Source organism: Hylobates moloch, unplaced genomic scaffold, assembly GCF_009828535.3.
Source record: "Hylobates moloch isolate HMO894 unplaced genomic scaffold, HMol_V3 SCAFFOLD_15, whole genome shotgun sequence".
In the NCBI taxonomy this organism is placed as follows: Eukaryota; Metazoa; Chordata; class Mammalia; order Primates; family Hylobatidae; genus Hylobates; species Hylobates moloch.
Window position 1 is genome coordinate 339,591 of NW_026652290.1, and position 20,741 is coordinate 360,331.

Genomic DNA, 20,741 nt, shown 5'->3' on the forward strand with positions numbered 1-20,741 from the left:
GTCCCAGCACGCCTTCCACCTGGTCCACTGGCCACCAAGTCTGACAGTATCAGGGAGTGTGAACGGCTCCCTCAACAGGTTCCCACTAAGCCGGCTATGCTGAGCCTGGACACAGAGTTCCAGCAGCTCAAGCCCATGAGGAACTGTGGGGCCCATCCCATCACCAAAAGCCAACCTCACCCCTCCATCTTTCTCAAAGTGCTGCCTCTCTGTTCTTACCCTCTTAAAACGTGTTCAGCGTCTTATCTGTATCCGAAATAAAGACTCTTATCTTGAGACTGGTCCACCGTCTCAACTGCCAGCTCTCTGTGGTCCCAAGAGACACAGGCCTCACTCCAGCCCAGCTCTGAGCCAAATGAAGTAGCCTGGTCAGCGCGGCAGCAGTTGCTACAGCTCCTCACACCCAGAATTCACCCCAAACGTCACAGGGCTCTCTAGAGGAAACCAGCCATCTGTGTTCAAGACGCACCCAGTCCTGCAGGCAGCTCCCACATCCAGCAAGGCCCAGGCGAGTGTAGCCAGGAGAAGCAGAGCTGACCACTGCTCGCAACAGCCCCTCCCAAGGTTCAAAGCCAACTGGTGAGTGACCCGTCCCGCCGCCACATTCTGGCCACCCTCGCAGAACCCACTCTCTTCTGTGTCTTCAGCACGCAGCTGCCTGCACCGAGACCTGTCATCGGGCACCTCCCACTCGCCTGCATCACCCATCAACCCCCAGCAGTGATGGCTGCAGCTCTGGGGATGCTTAACCCTGACTGCCCTTCACACGCTGAAGACCACGGCTCTCCCAACACCCAGAGACAGTAAGAACCCGTGGCCTGCCCGCAGCTGGCACCCTCAGCAGCTCCCTCGCGGCTCCTGCTGTGCACGGGTGAGCTGGCCAGGCGGCAGTGCACAGAGGAGCATCGGGGAGACCAGGCCCACCCCCCACCTTCAGGAAAGGAAATATCAAAATGAGAAAACTTACAGAGGCTGCTCTTCTGCAGTTTATGTCTCGGTCAAACACCGCAGCGATCACCAGTGCACTGTGAAAAAGAGAAAGGATTAATTAAAAAGAAATTCTGCAAAACAGTACAGACCACACAGTATCGATGAGAAAGCCTTGCTCTCACGACTCAGGCCCACCTGAGGTTCAGACATGCCCCACAGGCAACACGCAGCTCGAGCCGACCGACACATGTGACCCCCAAGACACCGGATGCCACGTGGGAGCTGGGGGTGGCCGACCCTGGTTCTAACGAAAGCCACGAGACGGCGCACACTGAGGGCGCGGGATCAAAGAGCCACGAGGACAGGGCCTGGGGGCAGAACGCACCTGGCCTGCTGTGGTGGTGCGGCGCGGGAGGTGGGGAGGTCCGGTGAACAAAAAGACAGAAACGGGGTGCCCTGGAGGACGAGAACTGGCAGCGTTTGGACGGGGGGCAAACCAAGGTGGCCAACACAAATGCCCCAGGGCAGGGGCTGTCCAGGTCCTGCAGACCACGCCGCGCACAGAGCCTAACCCTGCAGAAACACGTGAACACCCACCGTGCCCAGAGGGGCCTGAGGCCCTGAAGGCAAAGCGTCTGGCAGAGGCCCCTTCCAGAGAGTGGCAGGAAAACCGCCACACCACACACAGACGCCAAGGCGCTGCCCCGCGTGAGCCACACTCAGAGCAAGGCCTCTCCTGGCCCCCGCCAGGCTCCTTGGGCTTCATTACATCCTCTCGTGAGATCACCCAGCTTAGTTACTGTGAATAACCCAGAACACTCTCATCAGACATTGCACAGAACACAGAGGGGTTGGGGCAGGGTGGAGGACAATCATCCTTTCTAAGAAAAGCTTGAGAGATTGCGCCTCCTAGCAGCCTAAAGGGAAAAGGTGGAAAATAGAATTTCAGACGCAGAGATAAGCAGCCTCCACGGCCGCCAGCGCCTCTGAGGTTCCTGGTTTCCAGGTCTCCCAGGGCCCAAGTGCTCTGCCTTGTTCCAGGGACGTTGACAGACCTGAGCCGTGGGGCGGGGCCCGCATCAACATGAAGGACGCCGGGGACATGCATGTGGGACAATGGTGACGCCAGGTGTGCGCCCTCTCACCAACTCTGCTGTTAAACAAGCTAAATGTGAAAGATACATCCAGCTGAGGAAAAGTGAGCGGCACCCACTGCAGAGAGAGCAAGCTCCGCTCCAGCCCGGCAGCGCAGACACCGTCAGCACCACACCCTGACTTCCAGGGCGTGTGTGTGAGGTGCCAGCCCCGCCATCCGCAATGCATGTGACATCCCGTCTGTTCTCCCACGTCTCACACTGTCTGTCGCCCCATACCCAGGCCCACTTGCTCTCCGGGTTTACAGCACACCTCTCAGGCAAGGGGCTCATGTATCCTCATGTTCTCTGCGCTCCTCTCTCCTCGGCCCCATGAGTCCCCAGGGCGTGGGCTCGCGGATGCTGGGCTAGGAGACCTACACACTACAGCCACAGAACTGAAACTCGGGGGCATTTATCAGAGAGAGCACTTGTCCCCCAGCCTCCAGCGCTGGGCACAGGTGCCCACTCCAGGCCCTGGAGATGGCCCAGAACATGCCACAGGGCCACAGTCTCCTCCAACGTGTCCAGCGTCAGGGGCTGGGGGGAAGGGGCTTGACAGCGGGGTGCTGGGCACAGACTGAAGGAGGCAGGAGAAACGGGTGGGAAGGTCCCATGGGTGCAAGTGGGTCTGAGTAAGCAGCCCACAGAGGTGAGCCCACAGCAAACAAGGAGGAGCAGGACAGCTGGCCCCAGGGCCGGTTGAGAAAGTCCTCCCTGCGGCTGGACTCTGCACTTCCTCGGAGAAGCTGGGGCATGTGACTCGGGCCTTGTGACCAAGCGCTCTGCTGCTGGGGATTCGGGACGCCCAACCATCCAGGAGCCCCAGGAGAGGCCAAAGGTTGGGTGGGGCAGCAGCCAGATGGCCAAGAGGGCCTGGGTTCTGGGGAAATGCCTGCAAGTCTCACAGGCTCTGCCTAGGAGGGAGGGAGGGAGGGGAGAGGAGAGGAGAGAGGAGAGAGGAGAGAGGAGAGAGAGAGGGGAGAGGGGAGAGGAGAGAGGAGAGAAGGCAGAGGAGAGAGGAGAGAAGGCAGAGGAGAGAGGGGAGAGGAGAGAGAGAGAGAGAGGAGAGAGGAGAGGAGACAGGAGAGAGGAGAGGAGACAGGAGAGAGGAGAGGAGACAGGAGAGAGGAGAGGAGACAGGAGAGAGGAGAGAGAGAGAGAGAGAGAGAGGGGAGAGAGGGAGAGGAGAGAGGAGAGAGAGGAGAGAGAGAGGGGAGAGGGGAGAGGAAGAGCTGGGAGAGGGGAGAGGGGAGAGGAGAGAGGAGAGAGGGGAGGGGGGGGGGGGAGAGAGGGGAGAGGAGAGAGAGAGGAGAGAGGAGAGAGGAGAGAAAGGACCCCTAGAGTGTGGTCACTGAGAACCACAATAAAAACAAATTCGTGGATGGAAAGGGTGGGAAGTTAAACTACCAATATAGCACAAACGTAGGAAGCATCTTTTGAATAAGAATGGCAAATGAAATTAAATAAAACAGAAACAACATACTACAAACCACCAGGTGCATTTTCCATCCCAATCAAGCTCAGACGTGCCGAGGCCCAGAGCGGGCTCCACAACGACATCAACGCAGCCCAAAACACGGCCACCAACCACGGGCAAAGCCAGCAGGGCATGTAGGCACGGGGAACCCCGAGGCTCAAGCAGAGGGGCCCCTCCAGCCCCCGCAGCAGGCCCGTATGGGCTGGGAGCGAGAAGCTTCCATCCAGAGCGGGTGCGGGGCTGTCAGGAGTGGCCCAGCAGCTCTCCCCGCCGGCTGCTCCAGCATCAGCACAGCCCAGACCCACGTTCCGGGACCTCCCCGGGATGCTGCAGAAGCTCTGCACCCCTCACTGGCGGCAAGCGGCCTGGCCGAATGAGCTACCGTTTACTTGGTTTAATTACTAACAACCACGGATCACCAGCGGATAAAGCGTTTATCTCACATTTCAGAGAAATGCTTGCTTATTGCAGGGACAGTCTGTGGTCTCAGTGTGGAAAGGCCCCCTTCTACCACAGGGCCGCTTCTCAGCTCTGGTATGCAGACCACCACCAGGCCGAGAGAGACCCCAGCGTCCAGGCCACAGCAGCAAGCCCAGGTGGTTGCAGTGTCCAGCCAGCCTTGCAAACAGATGCCAGGAACCAGAGCCAGAAAAAAAACAGAAGGATGGAGCCCAAGGGGAATAGGGTGGGAAGCTTCTGAGGGCTGGGGGAGGCCCTTCTCAAAAGCACTGGCCTCCCTGCCCCGAGGCCCTGCCCTCTGTGGCCACAGCCACAAACAGCCCAGAGCTACGAGAGTACACGGCTTCCTTCCCCGAGTTCTGCCTGGAGCCGTCCAAAGTCTACCCCTCGGCCACTTGCTCACTCACACTGCAAGGATGGCCACAAACCACCACCCTCTGCACCCTGGGGAGACGGCAACAACAAAGTCCCTCACGTACAGGTCACTGCTATGCTCAGACAGACCCTGCGTCTTCCCCGCCCAGCCCCTCCTGCTCCTGTGGACAGACGGACGGACAGACGGGCGTCACTGTGTAGGGAGCCTGCGGTAGGGGCCCTGCAGTTCCTGCTGATACCTCCGGGCCCAGCGCCTCCCAACACCACGGAGGCCCACCCGCTACCTGCCCTGAGGGCCTGGACGCCTCCTCCTGCCAGATCCTTGGGGCATCCAGCAGCACACCCAGGTCTTTCAGCTCCTCCACGTAAACAACAACAAAGTCATAAGCCCAACTACCCTGGTCACAGCACATCTGTCCACAACCTTGTCTTCAGCAGAATAATACCCACTACCAAAGGTAGGGTTGTCCCACTTCAAACATGTTCCTTTACATGACAGAGGGGAATTAAGGTTGGCAATCAGTTGACCCTAAGATGGGGAGAGGGCCCTGGATTATTCCTGCAGCCCAGCGGGTGCCGAACACAGTGGTACACACCAGCGGCCTTGGCTACACCTGTGCTCCATCTGCCTGTGGGAGGCAGAGGCAGGAGGATCCCTTGAGCCCAGGAATTTGAGTCCAGTCTGGGCAACACAGCAAGACCCCATCCAGACAGACTGATAAGTAGACAGGTAAGGAAATAAATACATACAGGAAGGAGGAAGGAAGGACAGACACAGGAGGCAGAAGAAAGGGCCACAGGCATAGGGTACGCAAAGGATGAAGCGAGACGTGGATGTGGCTTGCTGTGAAGGTGGATGAAGGGCCCATGAGCAAAGGAATGTGGGCAACTCGGGCAAGGAAGCAGAGTCTTCCCTTGAGCCCCTCTGAGCCTCCAGAAAGGACCGGAGACACCCAAGGAGACGGGTAGGCCTGTGAGCGCCACATCCGTCCAGCAACATACCACTCCACGACAAAAGGAAACATCACTGGGTAGACTGTGACTGCCAGGTCTGTCCAACAATACACCACTCCAAAAAAGAGGAAGGATCACTGGGATGAGTCTTAAGGGCACTGTGCCAAGTCAAAGAAGCCAGAATCAAAAGCCTATTGATTATTTCCGTTTATAAGACACTCCAGAAATGGTAAACTATCAGGACCAAAATCAGACCCATGGTGGCCCAGGGTTGGGGAGCAGACTGGGGAGTTTTGGGGGGAGATGGACTGTCCTGTTTGGTGCTCGACTTGTAGAACACATTCACATGCAGATAGAAGCAACAATCATAGACCTGGGGAGCCCAGCACAGAAAGAACCGGCAGACGTGTCTGCCTCCCGGACCAGCACGGAGGGAACCGGCAGACGCGGCTGCATCCCGGACCAGCAGCGCCAGAAGGGCTGACCTGAGCGATGGCCCTGGCAACACTAGGCCCAGGGTGAGGAGGATGCACAGAGCGTCCCACCCTGGGTGGTGAGTCTGTTGCTCACACAGGTGTGGGCTGGCAGCTCCGAAATCACGTCAGATGCATGATGGCAGATGCATGACAGCAGAGCGTGCTACACAGCAGGCCCAGAAGCAGCAAGCAAAGGGAGGCCAGGAGGAAGCTGGACTAGAGCCGGTGTCTGTGCAAATGCAGACTGTGAAGAGGGGCACACACTCAGCTACAGAGGGAGGGGACCCAGAGGCAGCTGAGGCCAAGCCCGGCGTCCTGGATTCCAAATACGGTTCTCCACCGAGAGGATTTGAGACTCCTGGGAAGTGGTGGATGCCAGGGCTGGGGCAGGGGCAAAAAGATAAGCCAGGTGCATCTTGTGGTGCCAGAAGAAAGGAAAAAACACTCAGGAAAAAAAGAACAGGATCTTGCGGAAAGGACACAGAAGCCAACCTGAAGTGGCCAAAGCTGGGGCAATTTGAGCAACGTTAATAACAACAGTGTTAAGATTTTAACTCAAACAAAATTAATAACAATAGTGTTAGATGGTAACCCCCAAAACACGATGAGCACCCATGAGTCCACGCTGGCAGGAGCGAATGATGAAATAAAGCTGGGAGAGGAATGAGCCTTCCTTAAGAACAAGCTGCAATCACTGAACGTCGGAGTGGGGACACAGGAACCACCACCAGACCACGCAACAAGGTCTTTGGACAGAGCTCGGATGGGGTGAAAACCAAAGGAGAAACAGCAGGATGTTGCATAACCTTTGCGTACCCCCCAAGAACATTGCTAGTTACAGAGGAAAACACAGTCCCCTCAAGTGGAGGCACCTGGCAGGCCCCATCTTGACCAGGGACCAAGGTCCAGACCACGCAGGACCCGTGGTGGGGCGCTATGGGCCCACCAGCACACGGAGGAGGGAGGTCACCTCACATCACTCTTTCCAGTAATGCAGGAGAAAACGTCAGACAGAGAGAGGGGCGTCCTACAGAACACCTGGCCAGTCCTCTCTGGAGGTCTCAGGGTCAAATCCACAGGGGCGGAAAGCAGGCTGGCAGTGCCGGGCCTGGAGCAGGCGACGGGACCTGGTGCACATGGCTTCTGTCTGGGGTGAGGTTTCTCCTCAAGTCTGAGAATACACTGAAAACCACTGAACTGTGGACCCTAAAGGGGTGAATTTTATGGCGAGTGAATTCATCTCAATAAAACCTATTTTTTTAAGTGCCCCAAGATCAAGAAAGATAAAGACTGAGGAGCTGTCACAGAGCAGAGGAGGCTAAGGGCACAGGACCACCAGATGCCACGTGGGGTCCCGGACAGACCAGCCTGTTAGTGGCCTTTATCCCACACTGCACCTCCTGGCTTCCAAATGTGAGATGTTCACATTGGAGAACGCTGTGGAGGGTCTAGAAGAACTCCGCTGGTTTTGGAATTCTTCTTTAAGTCTAAAATGAGTTCAGAATTAAAAGTTATTTTGGAAAGCAACTAATTATCTAAAGATCTTAAAAGACCCAGGATTAGTATCTGGGAAACTTTCTGTTAACACTGCTTTCACCACTTGAAACTGAAAATTTTGAGTTTAATTTCAGAAAAACTCTATTAACAGAAAAGCACTCCCTTTTCTCTCTACACTCTTTATAACAAACTATAGCCTAAATAAGAGAAAAATGCTGGTTTAAAATTAAAGGGAACTCACGTTACATTAGCACGAACGTTTTAAGATCAATTCTATTTCAATACATCATAATGGCTTTTGTTAATGATATCTTAGAAATCATTAAACTGATCAAGATATATGAATGTGATCTTTTAATAACTAAAAGTTATATAACTACAGCCGGGTGCGGTGGCTCACGCCTGTAATCCCAGCACTTTGGGAGGCCAAGGTGGGTGGATCACGAGATCAGGAGTTCGAGAACAGCCTGGACAACACGGTGAAACCCCGTCTCTACTAAAAATACAAAAAAATTAGTCGGGGGTGGTGACGCACGCCTGTTATCCCAGCTACTAGGCAGGCAGAAGAATTGCTTGAACCCGGGAGGCGGAGGTTGCAGTGAGCCGAGGTTCACTGCAGCGGAGGTTGCACTACAGCCTGGGCGACGGAGGAAGACTCCGTCTCAAGAAAAAAAAAAAAAGTTATATAACTGCTATTTTTAACAACAAATGGCAGTTTATTCTAAATCTTTTCAGAATGCATAGAAATTTGTGTCATATTTAACATATGAACAAGAGCTTCATTTTTTAAAACCCGTAAAGCCATGTGTTCTAGGGAAAAATATTAATCAAGAATTTCTGGTTTCCTTTAACACCTGCCACAAGAGGAACATAGGCTCGTATCTTTATCGACTCTGGCTCCAGCCAATAATACTGAAAGGTCACATTTTACACTGAATTCTTGAAATGTGTTATTTGTTTAAATTACTAAAGTATGGAACATTGATTAATGAAGAAAGAATGGAAAAAAGAGAAGAAACTTAAAATCATCTACCATCCTAACCAGTTCTAACCCTCTAAGGTTACTGTTGTTCAGTCCACTTCAACAGCTCCGCTCAGGCAGCCAGACCAGCCGACAGCAGGAGACACAGGAGCTCCCGGCTCCCTCTCCCGGCAGTACTCAGCAATTTGGACACAGACCACACGGCTGCGCAAAGCCACGGCCACAGCACTGGGCAGCTCATCTGAAGCAAGAGCGGTGCAGAGGCCAGCTCGTGGGGAGCCATGTGGGCTTCAGCAGGCAAAGCTGGCCCACCTCAACTGAGCTGGCTCCTGCCATGAGAAGCCAAAATAGTTGCTGCTGTGTGTATATTTACTGAACCTCACAGAAAATACAGCAACGCCTGAAAAACACAGACTCCCAAGCTAATTCAACCAATCAACTATATATGGACCTACAACAAATTTAACAGTCCTGATTTGGACATTTAATTATTAAAACGGCTCTATTTTCTCATTCTCAGAACTGGCTCATCGAGAAATAAATACAAACAGGTTTAATGATGCTGGTTAAATATAAACATAAAAGCTCCTTCCTAAAGGACTGCTCCAACAGGGCACCCAACGTCCCACGTGGGCCTCTCAGTTTCCCCCCGCAGGAACACCCTGAGGGAGTCACCACGTTCATCTACCGTCCCCGGGAACCTGGAGAGAGACACTGCAAGGCCAAGAGAAGGGCCAGCCTGTCTGTGCTGAAACGTGCCCTAGGTGTCCTCGCCCGTTTGCTTTCGCTGGAGAAGCTTATGTGACACTTCACCAGGATTTCCCAACACAGAGAAAGGGTCTGTGTCGAACAGAAAGAGATTCTCTTTCCTGTCCGAGTCAAGGGGAAGTGCACGCCTCGACGTGCCCCAAGCTCCAGGCACCTCATTTTCGGCAGGTATAGCAAAGTGCAGACCTCACCCCAGCTCAAGTTTTCTTATTTATATAACATTTTGTAGCAATAAAAAGCCAAATACACTGTTTTCACCTTAAGAAACAATAATTCTGTGTCATTTGAAAGTTAAACATTTAAAAAATATCAGACTAGTAATTTGTTATTTAGCCATCCTGTTTTTTGAAAGTTGCAAATCATACCGGACCTGCCTATGACTGAATTTTCCTAACCCCGAAGAGCCAAAGCTCGCACTAATCAACACAGTGCTGAAACATGAGAATTTTTTAAGTGCTTTCGAGTCACACCTGAGCTGACGTGGAGGCAGAATTTGCCGGGTTTCACGGGGTTAGGACTCTGCTCGGTAATGGCCACTTAACTTTTCTTGAAAAACACCAGTTGTCTTCCCCTGGAAGCTGTGCCACTGAGAAACACCAGGGAGAGAGAACAAGACGTAGCTCTGAGCAATGCCTGCCATTTCCTGATTTTCCAGGACAGTCCTGCCCCCGAGGAAGAGATCTCGGATCTGCAGGCCTCGGCGGATCCTCCCTGGGCCGCGCCGCTCGGCAGGTTTGCTCCAGGTGGGGGCCGAGAGTCACAGGCTGCCCCCCGGCAGGGGAGGGCCCTGTGGCTGCCCCGGCAGAGCTGATGTCAACACGAGCTGCTTACAAAAGAGTTTCAGGTGAGGAAATCACTGGACGCACATGGCAGCAGCAGCGTAGGGCTCCGCTTTCTTCTTCTTGCAAATTAGACTGTGATGACTGGTTAGGAGGGATTTTGCAGATAACACACAACCACTGTCCCACTTTAACTTCGCACTGTCGCTGCCCCTGAATCGCACTTGGCTTCTCAGGCAAATCCATTCGCTACTCCAGCAGTTATCCCACCTCTTAAGCTACCTGTGTGCAACACTGAGGAAATCAGGTTTTCAAAACCAATGCTACCTTCAGAACATGGTAAAAGTTACCTACGAAGCTCCCTTTTGATATTTATAAAACAGGGACAGTATAAACTCACATCGTGAGGCAAAACAACAGTTAATCCAAGTTTCTTTAGCAAAAAGCTAGGAAACAATTAGAAAAAGTGAGCCACTAAACCCCCAAATTGACTCTCAGAAGAGCCAGGCACCTGAAGAGTGAGGAGCGGCTGCTGCCACCGCCCAGCTGTATCAGGCATTTCCATTTCCCTGCGAAAATTACACTCTGGTGCTCTGATCCCAAGCACCCACTGTTACAGGACCCACCGAGGAGCTTGTGAAAGTTAGAGAAATCAAGATTGTATCACGTTCCCAAATTGACGGGCATAAAAGCTGGTAATTAAAATGTGGTCACCTATGACAAACCAAGGGAGGCAGACCTGGAAGGGCACACCCCAACCGATACCCGGGTGCGCAGGGCTCCTGGGCAGGGAGGCTCACACCAGCAGCACCTCACACGCGCACCTGGCGCAGCCTGACTCACAGCCCGCCCAGCCGGATGCCTGGAGTCTGCATGGGCCAAGGAGGGATGGGGCCCAGGTTCTCTAAGAACCCGTTGGACAAGCCCGACACCCAGGCCGGCGGGCACGGCTCCAAGGGCACCCTTGGGTCTGCGGCCAGGACGGCACAGGTAAAGGGGCGAGGGGCACAACGCCAGCTCCAGCTCCGAGCTGAGGAGTCAGAAGCCTGTGAGCTGCGAGCCCTGAGGCCCCAGCAGCTGCTGGCTCGGTGTGCGCCGTGCGCGCAAGGGAACCCGGGAGCCATGGCGGAGACGCACCCGGGACGTCCAAAAGCCAAAGCCCCATGAGATCAAAGCCAAGTGGGCCCCAGGCCAACGCTGGCCCCGCCACATGCCGGGGAGGCCCTGGCTGTGTAGTTCAGGCTGCTCCAGAAACTCACATCCTTCTTCAAGCCTGCAGCCCATAGTGCATCCTACAGTCCTTCAGGCCTAACCGAGAAACTCAGGAGTCCCAGGGCCCCCTTGCACGCCCGCCCAACATGCCCCAGATGGAAGTCACACTCACCCCGACCCCACCTCCCACAGTGGGACCCCCCACACCACCCCCAGGGGGCCCCCCACAGCATGATGGGCTCAACCCCACACCCAGCTGGGCAGACCACGACCATGCCCATGCCGGTCCACACGTAGCAGCTGCTCCAAAAGAGGAGCCCTGGTCAGGACCCTCACGGGGCCAACAGGAGCCTGTGCAGGGGCGGCTCAAGGGGCTCCAAAGTGAGAAAGAGGACCCTGCAGAAAGAGGGGCCCCTGTGGAAACTCCGCCAGAGAACAGGAGTCCAGCCCTGAAGGTTCACGCCTGAGAACAAGCGAAGAGATCACTGAGCGGCCCCAGCCTCCCCTGTGGAAACTGCGCCAGAGAACAGGAGTCCAGCCCTGAAGGTTCACGCCTGACGACGAGCGAACAGATCACTGAGCGGCCCCAGCCTCTGTGAATCAGGCCTAAGAATAAGCGAGCAGGCCACCGAGCGGCGCCAACCTCCACGAAGCACGGGGCCTGCCTGCACCAGGACCTACCGACTGGCCGGCCCCCAGCCCTCCACACCCAGACCAAGGCCAGGCTCCCCGTCCATCGGCAGGTTTTTAGAGATATTTTACTCTGGAACGATGACATCTAACGTTGCCAAAGGCCGAAGTTATTTATCTGCCTGTCCAGGGCCTTAGGTAAGAACTTTCTTGCTCGTGCCTTTTCTCTCTGGCCCCAGCCGAGCTGCCAACCCTGTCCTGTAGCGGGGACTTGATGTGTTCGGACGGTTCCACCTGCATCTCTCCGAAGTCGGCACCTGATCTGGAGACTCTCATTACAGTCACCCTCCAGTAGGATCAGCTGAGAACCAAACAGAGAACCAATGAGTGATGGCCCACACACGGCCCTGGGTTCCGTGCCCACCTAGACACCCTCCCAGGTGAGTGGAGGTTTCCTGTCCTGTGCCAGCCCTCAACCCTGGCCCGACTCCTCCTGTGACACTGGACCAGGGAGTCCCCCGCAGGACAAAGGGCAGGCCCAGGTTCCAGTGACGTTGACAGCTCTTAGACAAAATATGAGGCTGAAAAGGAAATCCGTGAGGATTTTCACTGTGAAATGGGAACCACCATCTGAGGAGCCAGATTCAGCTGCAGCCGTCACACATCTGAATTAAGGGTCTTTCCACGGCCTCACAGCAGGTGGTAAGGGAGCTTCCCAGCCACGAGGCAGAGCTGAGCCCCGGGCCAGGGCCTGGGAGCTGCTGCCCAGACGGGCCTGGCTCAGAAGCCATCGGCCACGAGGTGCCGGGCCTGGCTCAGAAGCCGTCGGCCACCAGGTGCCGGGCCTGGCTCAGAAGCCGTTGGCCACCAGGTGATGGGCCTGCCTCAGAAGCCGCCGGCACAAGGTGCCGGACAAGTGTCTTCAGTCAGTGAAACCGGAATGATGGTGGCCCCTGCCCACCTCGCAGGGTTGCTAAGGAAACTGAATGAGATGCCAACCTAAGAAAGTTTTCTCGTTCTGTGACTATTCATATAAACAATAAGAAAGATACATTTTTTTTGCTTTCACTCCCTAGTTGCAGGATCAACTTCCTAAAAGTGCAGGAGCAGGACAAGGGGATAAGGAAGTAACAGGAAGAGCCTTTCCTGAGGCTGATCACACACTAGAGCTCCTGCACAGAGACAGCAGGGCTGCAGGCCGGCACAGGCACACAGCAGGGCCTCAGGAGCTCCGTGGGGGCCTAAAGCCGGACCTCTCCATCTTCTCTGCTCCACTCTGCAAGGCACTGCTCCCTGAAGACCACCAGCAGCCAAGCCCCCGCCCAGCAGCGCCGCCAGAGTGGCCACTGGGGACAGCAGCGGACAGAGGCCACACCTGCTCCCAGCCACCCCACACCTCCCTGGCCTCAGGTAAGCCACTCTCTCCATAACACACTGGCCAGCACCAGCACCCTCCAGCCGCACTGTTCTTCTCCAAAGAAGAGCAGGACAGGAGGGACGTGCGTGTTCACAGCTGCCTCGGGAAACACACAGTCTCCCTGGATAGGAGGAGGACCCTCGGCTCCTCTCAGGCTTCGCTCTGATGCAAGAATCTAGCCTACGAGACGCCGGCCACGGGCTGCACACCCAGGGAAGTAACAGGGTTGAGGTCCCTCTCCGGACGCTACTGAGTAAGATGGAACAGCAGTGCCTGTCACCAAGACCCTTTGGAGCCTATGCCAGCGTGTGCCTCACAACGAGCTGCTTGTCGGACAGAGCCAGTGGCGCTTACACCGGGTGCGTGAGGGAACCCGGGAGCCACAGTGGAGGCGCACCCAGGACGTCCAAAAACCGAAGCCCCACGAGATCAAAGCCATGCGGGCCCCAGGCCAACGCTGGCCCCGCCACATGCCGGGGAGGCCCTGCTGGTGCTCGCGGGGCGTGCGGGGCAGAGGGGACCCAGCACAGTAGCCTGAGCCTGCCACCAGGGGCATGTGCCACCGGCGCCCCGCCCCACCCAGATCAAAAGGAGCAGTGCACTTCCAGGGGGAAGCTTCAGACACTGCATCCCGTGACCCCTTCAGGCGTCTTGTAGTAAGCAGGGGACGCTCGGCTCCTGAACAGCTGTAGGAGGAGCTTCTAGGACTTGGGCATAATTCTGAAGTCAGTTTCCCTAGTTCATTTTCCTAGTAAAAGTTGTCAGGTGAACCGCGGGTGTGAAACCTCGTGATGATTCAGCTGTGGACTCACACGCCCGTGACGGACAGTGACGCTGAGTCGCCTTCCTCGGTGTCCCACCTCCAGCTCCTTCATGCACAACAAGAAAGGAAGCACCTGCCTTCTTCAGCACAAAAGAACTCATTTCAGTCCAAAAGCAGTGTACAAAACCAGCGTACAGGGCTGAACTGAATCGAATCATTTCCTACGCTGGGGGCACATCTGTTTTGCATGTTTCCTAAGCAAAAAGTATCAGATCCTGAAAGTCCCTGGCACCAGACACCACTATGGGGCTCAGCTGGGTGCGCGCTGGACACCGAGGCAGGAGCCCCGCCCGCCACAGGCCGCACAGCTTCTAGGGTTCTGGTGACCCCATGAAACCTGCTGGCTTCAGCTCTTTCATCAGGAAGCCAGAGGGAAAAATGTCTTCCTACCTCCCAGAGGTTCTGAAGTGTTCACTTCCATCTCAGAGGAACTGAAATCAGGCATGCCAGCGAGGGCTCTTGCTACTGAATATTCTCTCAAGTGCTGGTCCACAAAACACACAATCTAGCTCCTCAACAAAAACAAACACCACCTGAAGACTGCCGTGTCCAACATGCCTGCTGTATTCCAGAGGAACTTGAAAGGAGATAGAGACAGAATTCGCCTCTCGGTAAGACCCACGACCGCAGGCAGCACGCACAGGCGATTCCCGTGCCCCACTTGCTTCCTCCCACGCCACCCAGGGTGCCGATCACCTGCGCCCAAGAATCCGCTGCCTGCAGGGTGGCCAAGACCTCCAGAATGTTCCTCCTACACACTCTGCTCTGGTTGCTCACCCACAGAAAAGGAGCTTGACCTTCAAGCGGTAGCTTTGTCACAGATCCTCTGGACAAGTAATTTCACCTGTTCATGAGCATCTGCCGTGCACACCTCTCACAGAGGAGACCACACACGGCGCCATCGGGGGCACGGCGCATCCGATGCGCCTCGACGAATGGGCCTACCTCGAGATTGCAGTCACAAAGGGCTTCAGCTCCTGAGGCTCGTAGGCACGCGCGAAGGCCCAGCACACGTAGCAGGCGGCGTCCCTGACGTTGGTGCCCACGCTGCAGGAACCCCGCTTCTCGTCGTAGGTCAGCGCCTTCAGGATTACGGCGACGACTGGGCAAGGACAAGAGAAAAGACGGTGAGGAGCAGACCTCACGGGCAACGCGTGAGGCTTCAGAGAAGTGGGGCTCAGGGCCGGAGCGCGGTCACGGTGCCAGATGAGTGAGGCACGCAAGCCACGTGGAGCCCACCCAGAGGCTCGGGGCTCCCGTGAGAGCCACGGCCTGGTCAGAAAACAAACCTCTGAAAGGAAGACGCATGCTCACCAACTCAGATCCAGTGAAAGGATTTTTTTCAAGTGACATGAAGCAAAAGCTCCTTCAGAACAGCACATGATGCCACCCAGGGGTCTGCCGAGTCTGAGGAGACTCAAGGAAACGCAGCTCCCGCCAGGCAGGGAGGAAGAGGAGCCACCGGTTCAGGGGAGGGGGAGGGAGAGGAGCCGCCGGTTCAGGGGAGGGGGAGGGAGAGGAGCCGCCGGTTCAGGGGAGGGAGAGGAGCCCCCAGTTCAGGGGAGGGAGAGGAGCCGCCAGTTTAGGGGAGGAAAAAGAGCTGCCGGTTTAGGGGAGGGAGAGGCGCAGATGCCGGGCAGCGCCTGGAATCGTATTGTTGTGGACACGCAAAGGCAGAGCATCCCAGGGGATGCCTGGCTCTGCCCAGAGCAGGTCTGGGGTGAACCAGGATGAAAATGCAAAGCCGGCCATGGCTCCTACAGTGCTGACTTCAAGAATAATCCATGCAGGGTTTCTATGCAAAACAGCTACATAGGGAAATCCGAGGTAGGTGTGGATTATCCTTCCAGCTCCATTCAAAAGTGGGTTAATGAGTAATTTGACATCACACACGTGTCTGATTTCATTTATTTTTTATTTTTTTGAGACAGGGTCTGGCTCTGTCTCCCAGGCTGGAGCGCAGTGCCACAATCTTGGCTCACTGCACCTTCCACCTCCCAGGCTCAAGCGATCCTCTCTCCTCAGCCTCCCGAGTAGCTGAGACTACAGGCATGCCACCATCACACCCAGCAACTTTTTAAATGTTTTGTAGCGATGGCATCTCGCCATGTTGCCCAGGCTACACATGATTTTTTACACGGACATGAGAGGATTTTAGGACGTGGAGTAAGTATATTGGGATGTTCCAAGGAGCTAAAGTTTTACTGTATTTGTTCGATTTATTAGGTTCATGTATTTCAAGTGCTTTGGAATAAATACTTGAGATCAACTGCTGAACAAAGAAAACGGAACACAGCTATGAAGCCAGCAGTGGAGACCCACAGAGCCAGGAGGAGCACCCAAGCCTCCAAGCCTCCAACCCAGCTCCGCCTCCCCAGACAAGCACTCCTCCCCAGGTGGCCCTCACACTGAAGCACCCACACGCTAGGGCCTCATTCAGGGCTCTGCACACAACCCACTCCACGCACACGCCAGGATCTCATTCAGGGCTCTGCACGCAACCCACTCCACGCACACGCCAGGATCTCATTCAGGGCTCTGCACGCAACCCACTCCATGCACATGCCGTCTGTACACTTCACACCCACCAATCGCGTTCACTAACACCACACACAGTCTGAGAAAAGGCACTCCAGGATGGATACATGAGAGGCCGGTTATTTGCACGTGCAACTGTCATCAGATACATTATCTCCCAGAAAAATGCACCTAGAAATGGTCTCAGGCAAAACACCATAAGCAACAACTGTAGGACTACGAATATTATATGCGAATTTCCCCTCTGACTTTTTGCATCTAAGGATCTTTTATTCTCTATAAACAGCAATAAAAATGGATGTTTCTGCCTGGTGTATTTTATATACATATGGTGATTACTTTTAATAAGATTATCACGCTTATACACTTACTAAAACTACATAAAAATGAACTTTCCTCAAAATAGAAAGTTCAAAGATACCGTGGTATCAAGGATGTGAAATTCGCCAGAGTGAGGAGGGGGAAACTGCCTCCCTCTTAGCCCAGCCACGACGCAGGGCGCTGCACACAGAGGCCCGGGGGAGCAGCAGGACATTCCGGGGTCCCTGCCAGACACCAAGGTCTCCCCAGCCTGCCAGGGCTCCAGGCAGGGGCCCACCCCTCTCCAAGCCTCATTTCCTCAGGACACCCCACCTGGATGCGCTGCAGCTTCTTCAAGCCCAGTGCCCAGAGCAGAGCTGTCCTCCGGTGTGGTGCCCCCGCCACAGCCAGCCCTCCCCTTGGGTGCAGCTCAGGGATGGCCCGTCCTCACTCCTCCACATCCAGACACGGCGCCATTCCCAGAGTCCGCCCCAACTGCGGCAGTCACACCTCTACAGGACCGGACCACCTCCCACCGTGGTCAGACCACCACCAGCTCTCACCCCAGGACCCCACAACTCACTGTGGAAGGCCCTGCACGGCCACACACGGCAGCTCCGCGTTCCCTCTCTCAGCCATGACTCCCTCCCGCAAAGCACCTCTCAGAGCCTCCTCCACCTGGGGGGCCTGTGCTCTCCAAGGCCCTCCTCACACACAGGTCAGAGCCAGCAGCACCATCGCCCGCAGGAGGCACTGAGGGTGACGGCCAGGGCCGCCATCGATCTGCAAACCAGAAACTGCTGGATGATCTGCAGGAGCATCTCTCACTTCTTGTAAATGTCAAACATTTTCCTTCTAGAAAGTCAAAGAGTGAGGATCACAGAATGCATGTGAGATGCGAAACCAAACAAGAGGGCGGCTGTGAGAGAGAAAAAGCCACTGACTCTAATAAGCGGGTTCAAGATGATTGTCTCGATCCAAACTAAACCAAACCTGTGACGCCCAAAAGGCCCTCAGTTGTTTGCCCCGGAGAGTCCACTCTGAGCCTTCTCGTACTGCTCACGTTCACTTTCTGTGCTAACAGGGCAGCCTGTTCGTGGCCAACACACATCAAAACTAACAGGCTGTGGCACCTTCAGGAGGAAAGCGTCGCGCAAACGTGGCATCCCCGCCAGGCCAGATCCCCAGGGACAGTCACTGCAACGCCACTCCAGGCCGCCCCAGGCACAACCACCCGGCAGCTCCACAGCCTCGGGCATCTGGGTGCAAACCGCTGAGTCCCAATTTATTCATCCACTGGACAGAGCCAACTCCCAACAGACAACTGCGAGTGGCAGTGGCCAGCACGGACATTGGCCTCAGGCCTCCCCCACGCCCAACGCGTGCACCTGGACACTGCTTGGCAGCCCTCTGAGAAGCCCCCAAGGGAGGACACAGACCCCCCACCCTAGGCCACTGAGGTGCTGGGGGAGCTGATCCCACCACACCCCCAGGACCTGACCTTGGTAGGGGAGCCCAGGTTTCTGTCCCCAAGTCCGTGTAAGATGGTTCTCTTTAGCACCATCGTAGTCAGCTGCTGGGATGAATCAGCCACCCAGAGACAGCTGTGCAGACACGACGTCCTCTAACAGGCATCTGGGCCAACACACACACGCAGGCCTTCCTTCAGTCTGATCAGTACTTCCTGCTGGGAAAACTGATGGCCTAGGAGGTCCAGCCAGAGGCCCACCTGGCCCACTCCCCTGTCTTAAAGAGAAGAGGCCAGTTCCTGAGAGGGCTGTGGACAGAGCCAGGGAGGTGCTGGGCTTCCCGCTGTCCTCCCTGTGCTCCCGCAGGGCTGAGTCCCAGCAGCAGAGAACAAAGCCTGCCTCAGCCTCTGGGGCCTCTGCCCAAGTGGCAGTGCTGCTACAGGCGTCCAGAAGGGCCCAGCCGGCCTCCTTCCAGGCCAGGCCACAGCGCAAAGTCCTGGGGCCTTTCTCCTGCCCTCCTGCTGCTCAGAAACCTCCAATCCTGCTCCATGACACCCGCAAGAGATGTCAGGGCCCCACACGCCAGCACAGGTGAAGCGGCAGCTGCCAAGGCCTGGCTGCTGACGGCATCCCAGGGAGTCCTAGAAGCTGAAGATGTTTCTCCTCGCAGGTCCCTGGAAAGGAATCTGATTTGCACAAAGTAAAACAGCTTGAGAGGGTGTGAGATGATCAATTTCCTTAACAAGAACAGAAAAACCAAGCCTCTTGGCTCTGATTCATCCCAGGGTGGTAGGTGCTGCTATACCCTGGAGTGAAAAATGGAGTGAGGACTGCTTCTCCTGCTCGGGATAAAGGGGAGGCCTTGGGCTGCCAGCTCTGACATCTCGGGACCCTGAACACAAGGGGCAGGCCAGCCTCGATAGCCAGGCACCTGGGCGACCACAAAGCATGGGGAGGGGCGTATGGAACAGAAACTCCTTTGCCATAAACTTTTATATAAAGTTATTATCAGAAAAAAATTTCAAAAACAACTCTTTCCAGATTCAACAGGTTTAAAATAAGGAAACTATCCAATAGCTCTGAACAAAAACTTTTCTCATGGTTCCAATTACACACAGCAAATGCATGTCGCGTACAGAACACACCCCAGGAGGCTTCCTTTTGGCAACCCAGGTCCAGCCATGTAATTGAAAAACCCTTCTCTCTAGACAGCCTGTCATTTGTTGAACGCCAACTGCCTGAGGAAAAAGCAGCCTCCACGTGACAGAAACAACTTAACCCTCAGAGCACCACAGTCCCCACTGCAATACATGACCCCAAGGGGCAGAAGGGATCCAGGCATATTCTCTGCACAAACGGCAGAAATAATCCCTCCACAAAAAATCATCATATAGTTATGCCTTCTGATAACGAATGAGGTTTTACTAATTTTAAAAACACACATCACTGCCAGGCATAAACTGCATCGTGCTGGACTCCTGCAGATGTAGCTGGTGCAGACCGCGTCGCCCTGTCAGGCCTTCCCATTTCGGCACTGGGCGGTGAGGGCTGTGCACAGTGCAGCCCAGTACCCCCGCGGCACAGACAGCCCGCGAGGAAGGCGTGGAAACGTGGGCACCTCCCACATAGCCCAGAGAGGGTGGCTGTGGGCAGGGGGTGTCTCTCTGACTGCTCGGGCCCCTCCAGAGCATTGAGCCACCCTCCCACGATGGGGTTGATGTGGAGGGACCCTCGGCCTGGAGCCTGCGGGTGCAGAGCCCGAGCGCAGGAAACAGCTCCCAAGAGCCGTGTGGCCGTCCCTGCAGACCTTCCCTTCAGCACCAGCACACAGCCATGGCTCCTGTCCCAAAAATGCAGTTCAACTTGCTCAGAAAAAAAAAAAAAAAACAAAAAAACACCAGTATTGAATTTGCTAGGAGGCAAGAGGCAGTGATGGACAGAACACCTGGTTCCACTGACATCTGGGTTTCCAGTTCCCACAGAACATCGTAGAGAAGCCTTCCCAGAGGCCCTCAGCTGCCTGCAGGGAGCAGCAGCTGGCCTCATGTCTGCCGCACCTGCGACGCTGCACAGAGGGGCAAGCACAGACTTGGTGCTCGGCCTGCCCTTGGGGGGCAAAGAGCCCCACCCGCCAACACAAGCAGGCCCCCGCTGTCCCCACGGTGCCCAGGGAAGTGAGCAGACCCCCGCTGTCCCCGTGGTGCCCAGGGGAGTGGTGATCCCAGCACCTTCCTGTGCTGCTAGGGGTGAGCACCCAGATATGCATCACCTGCTCTGCTCTCCCCCAGTGCCCCAAGCACAACCCCGGCCTCGGTGGGATCACGCACCAAGCCCCAAGCCCACTCTTTCCACAGCAAAGGCACCCGGCTACGCTGGCCCAGCAACTCTCCCCACCTGTGCCTGTGAACCAAGACCCCACCTGCCACCACCCACTGTGCAGGGTCTAAGAGTCAAGGACCCTCTGCCAAGGTGCTGGGGACAGTCACGAATCCCCACCACACGTGAGGCACGCAGGCCAG

At 55.7% G+C, this 20,741-nt stretch overlaps 1 protein-coding gene across 2 annotated transcripts in view; it reads right to left on the minus strand.

Annotated features, from left to right (window-relative positions):
* Positions 1–20,741, minus strand: part of TBCD (tubulin folding cofactor D) — a 185,994-nt gene that overhangs the window by 57,404 nt on the left and 107,849 nt on the right. For both annotated transcript variants that reach the window (XM_032177936.2, XM_032177934.2), the window contains 2 exons: positions 14,861–15,017; positions 968–1,025 (listed from right to left, as the gene is read on the minus strand). In XM_032177936.2, the coding sequence (XP_032033827.1) occupies positions 968–1,025; positions 14,861–15,017 (215 nt within the window). The remainder of the gene's footprint in view (positions 1–967; positions 1,026–14,860; positions 15,018–20,741) is intronic.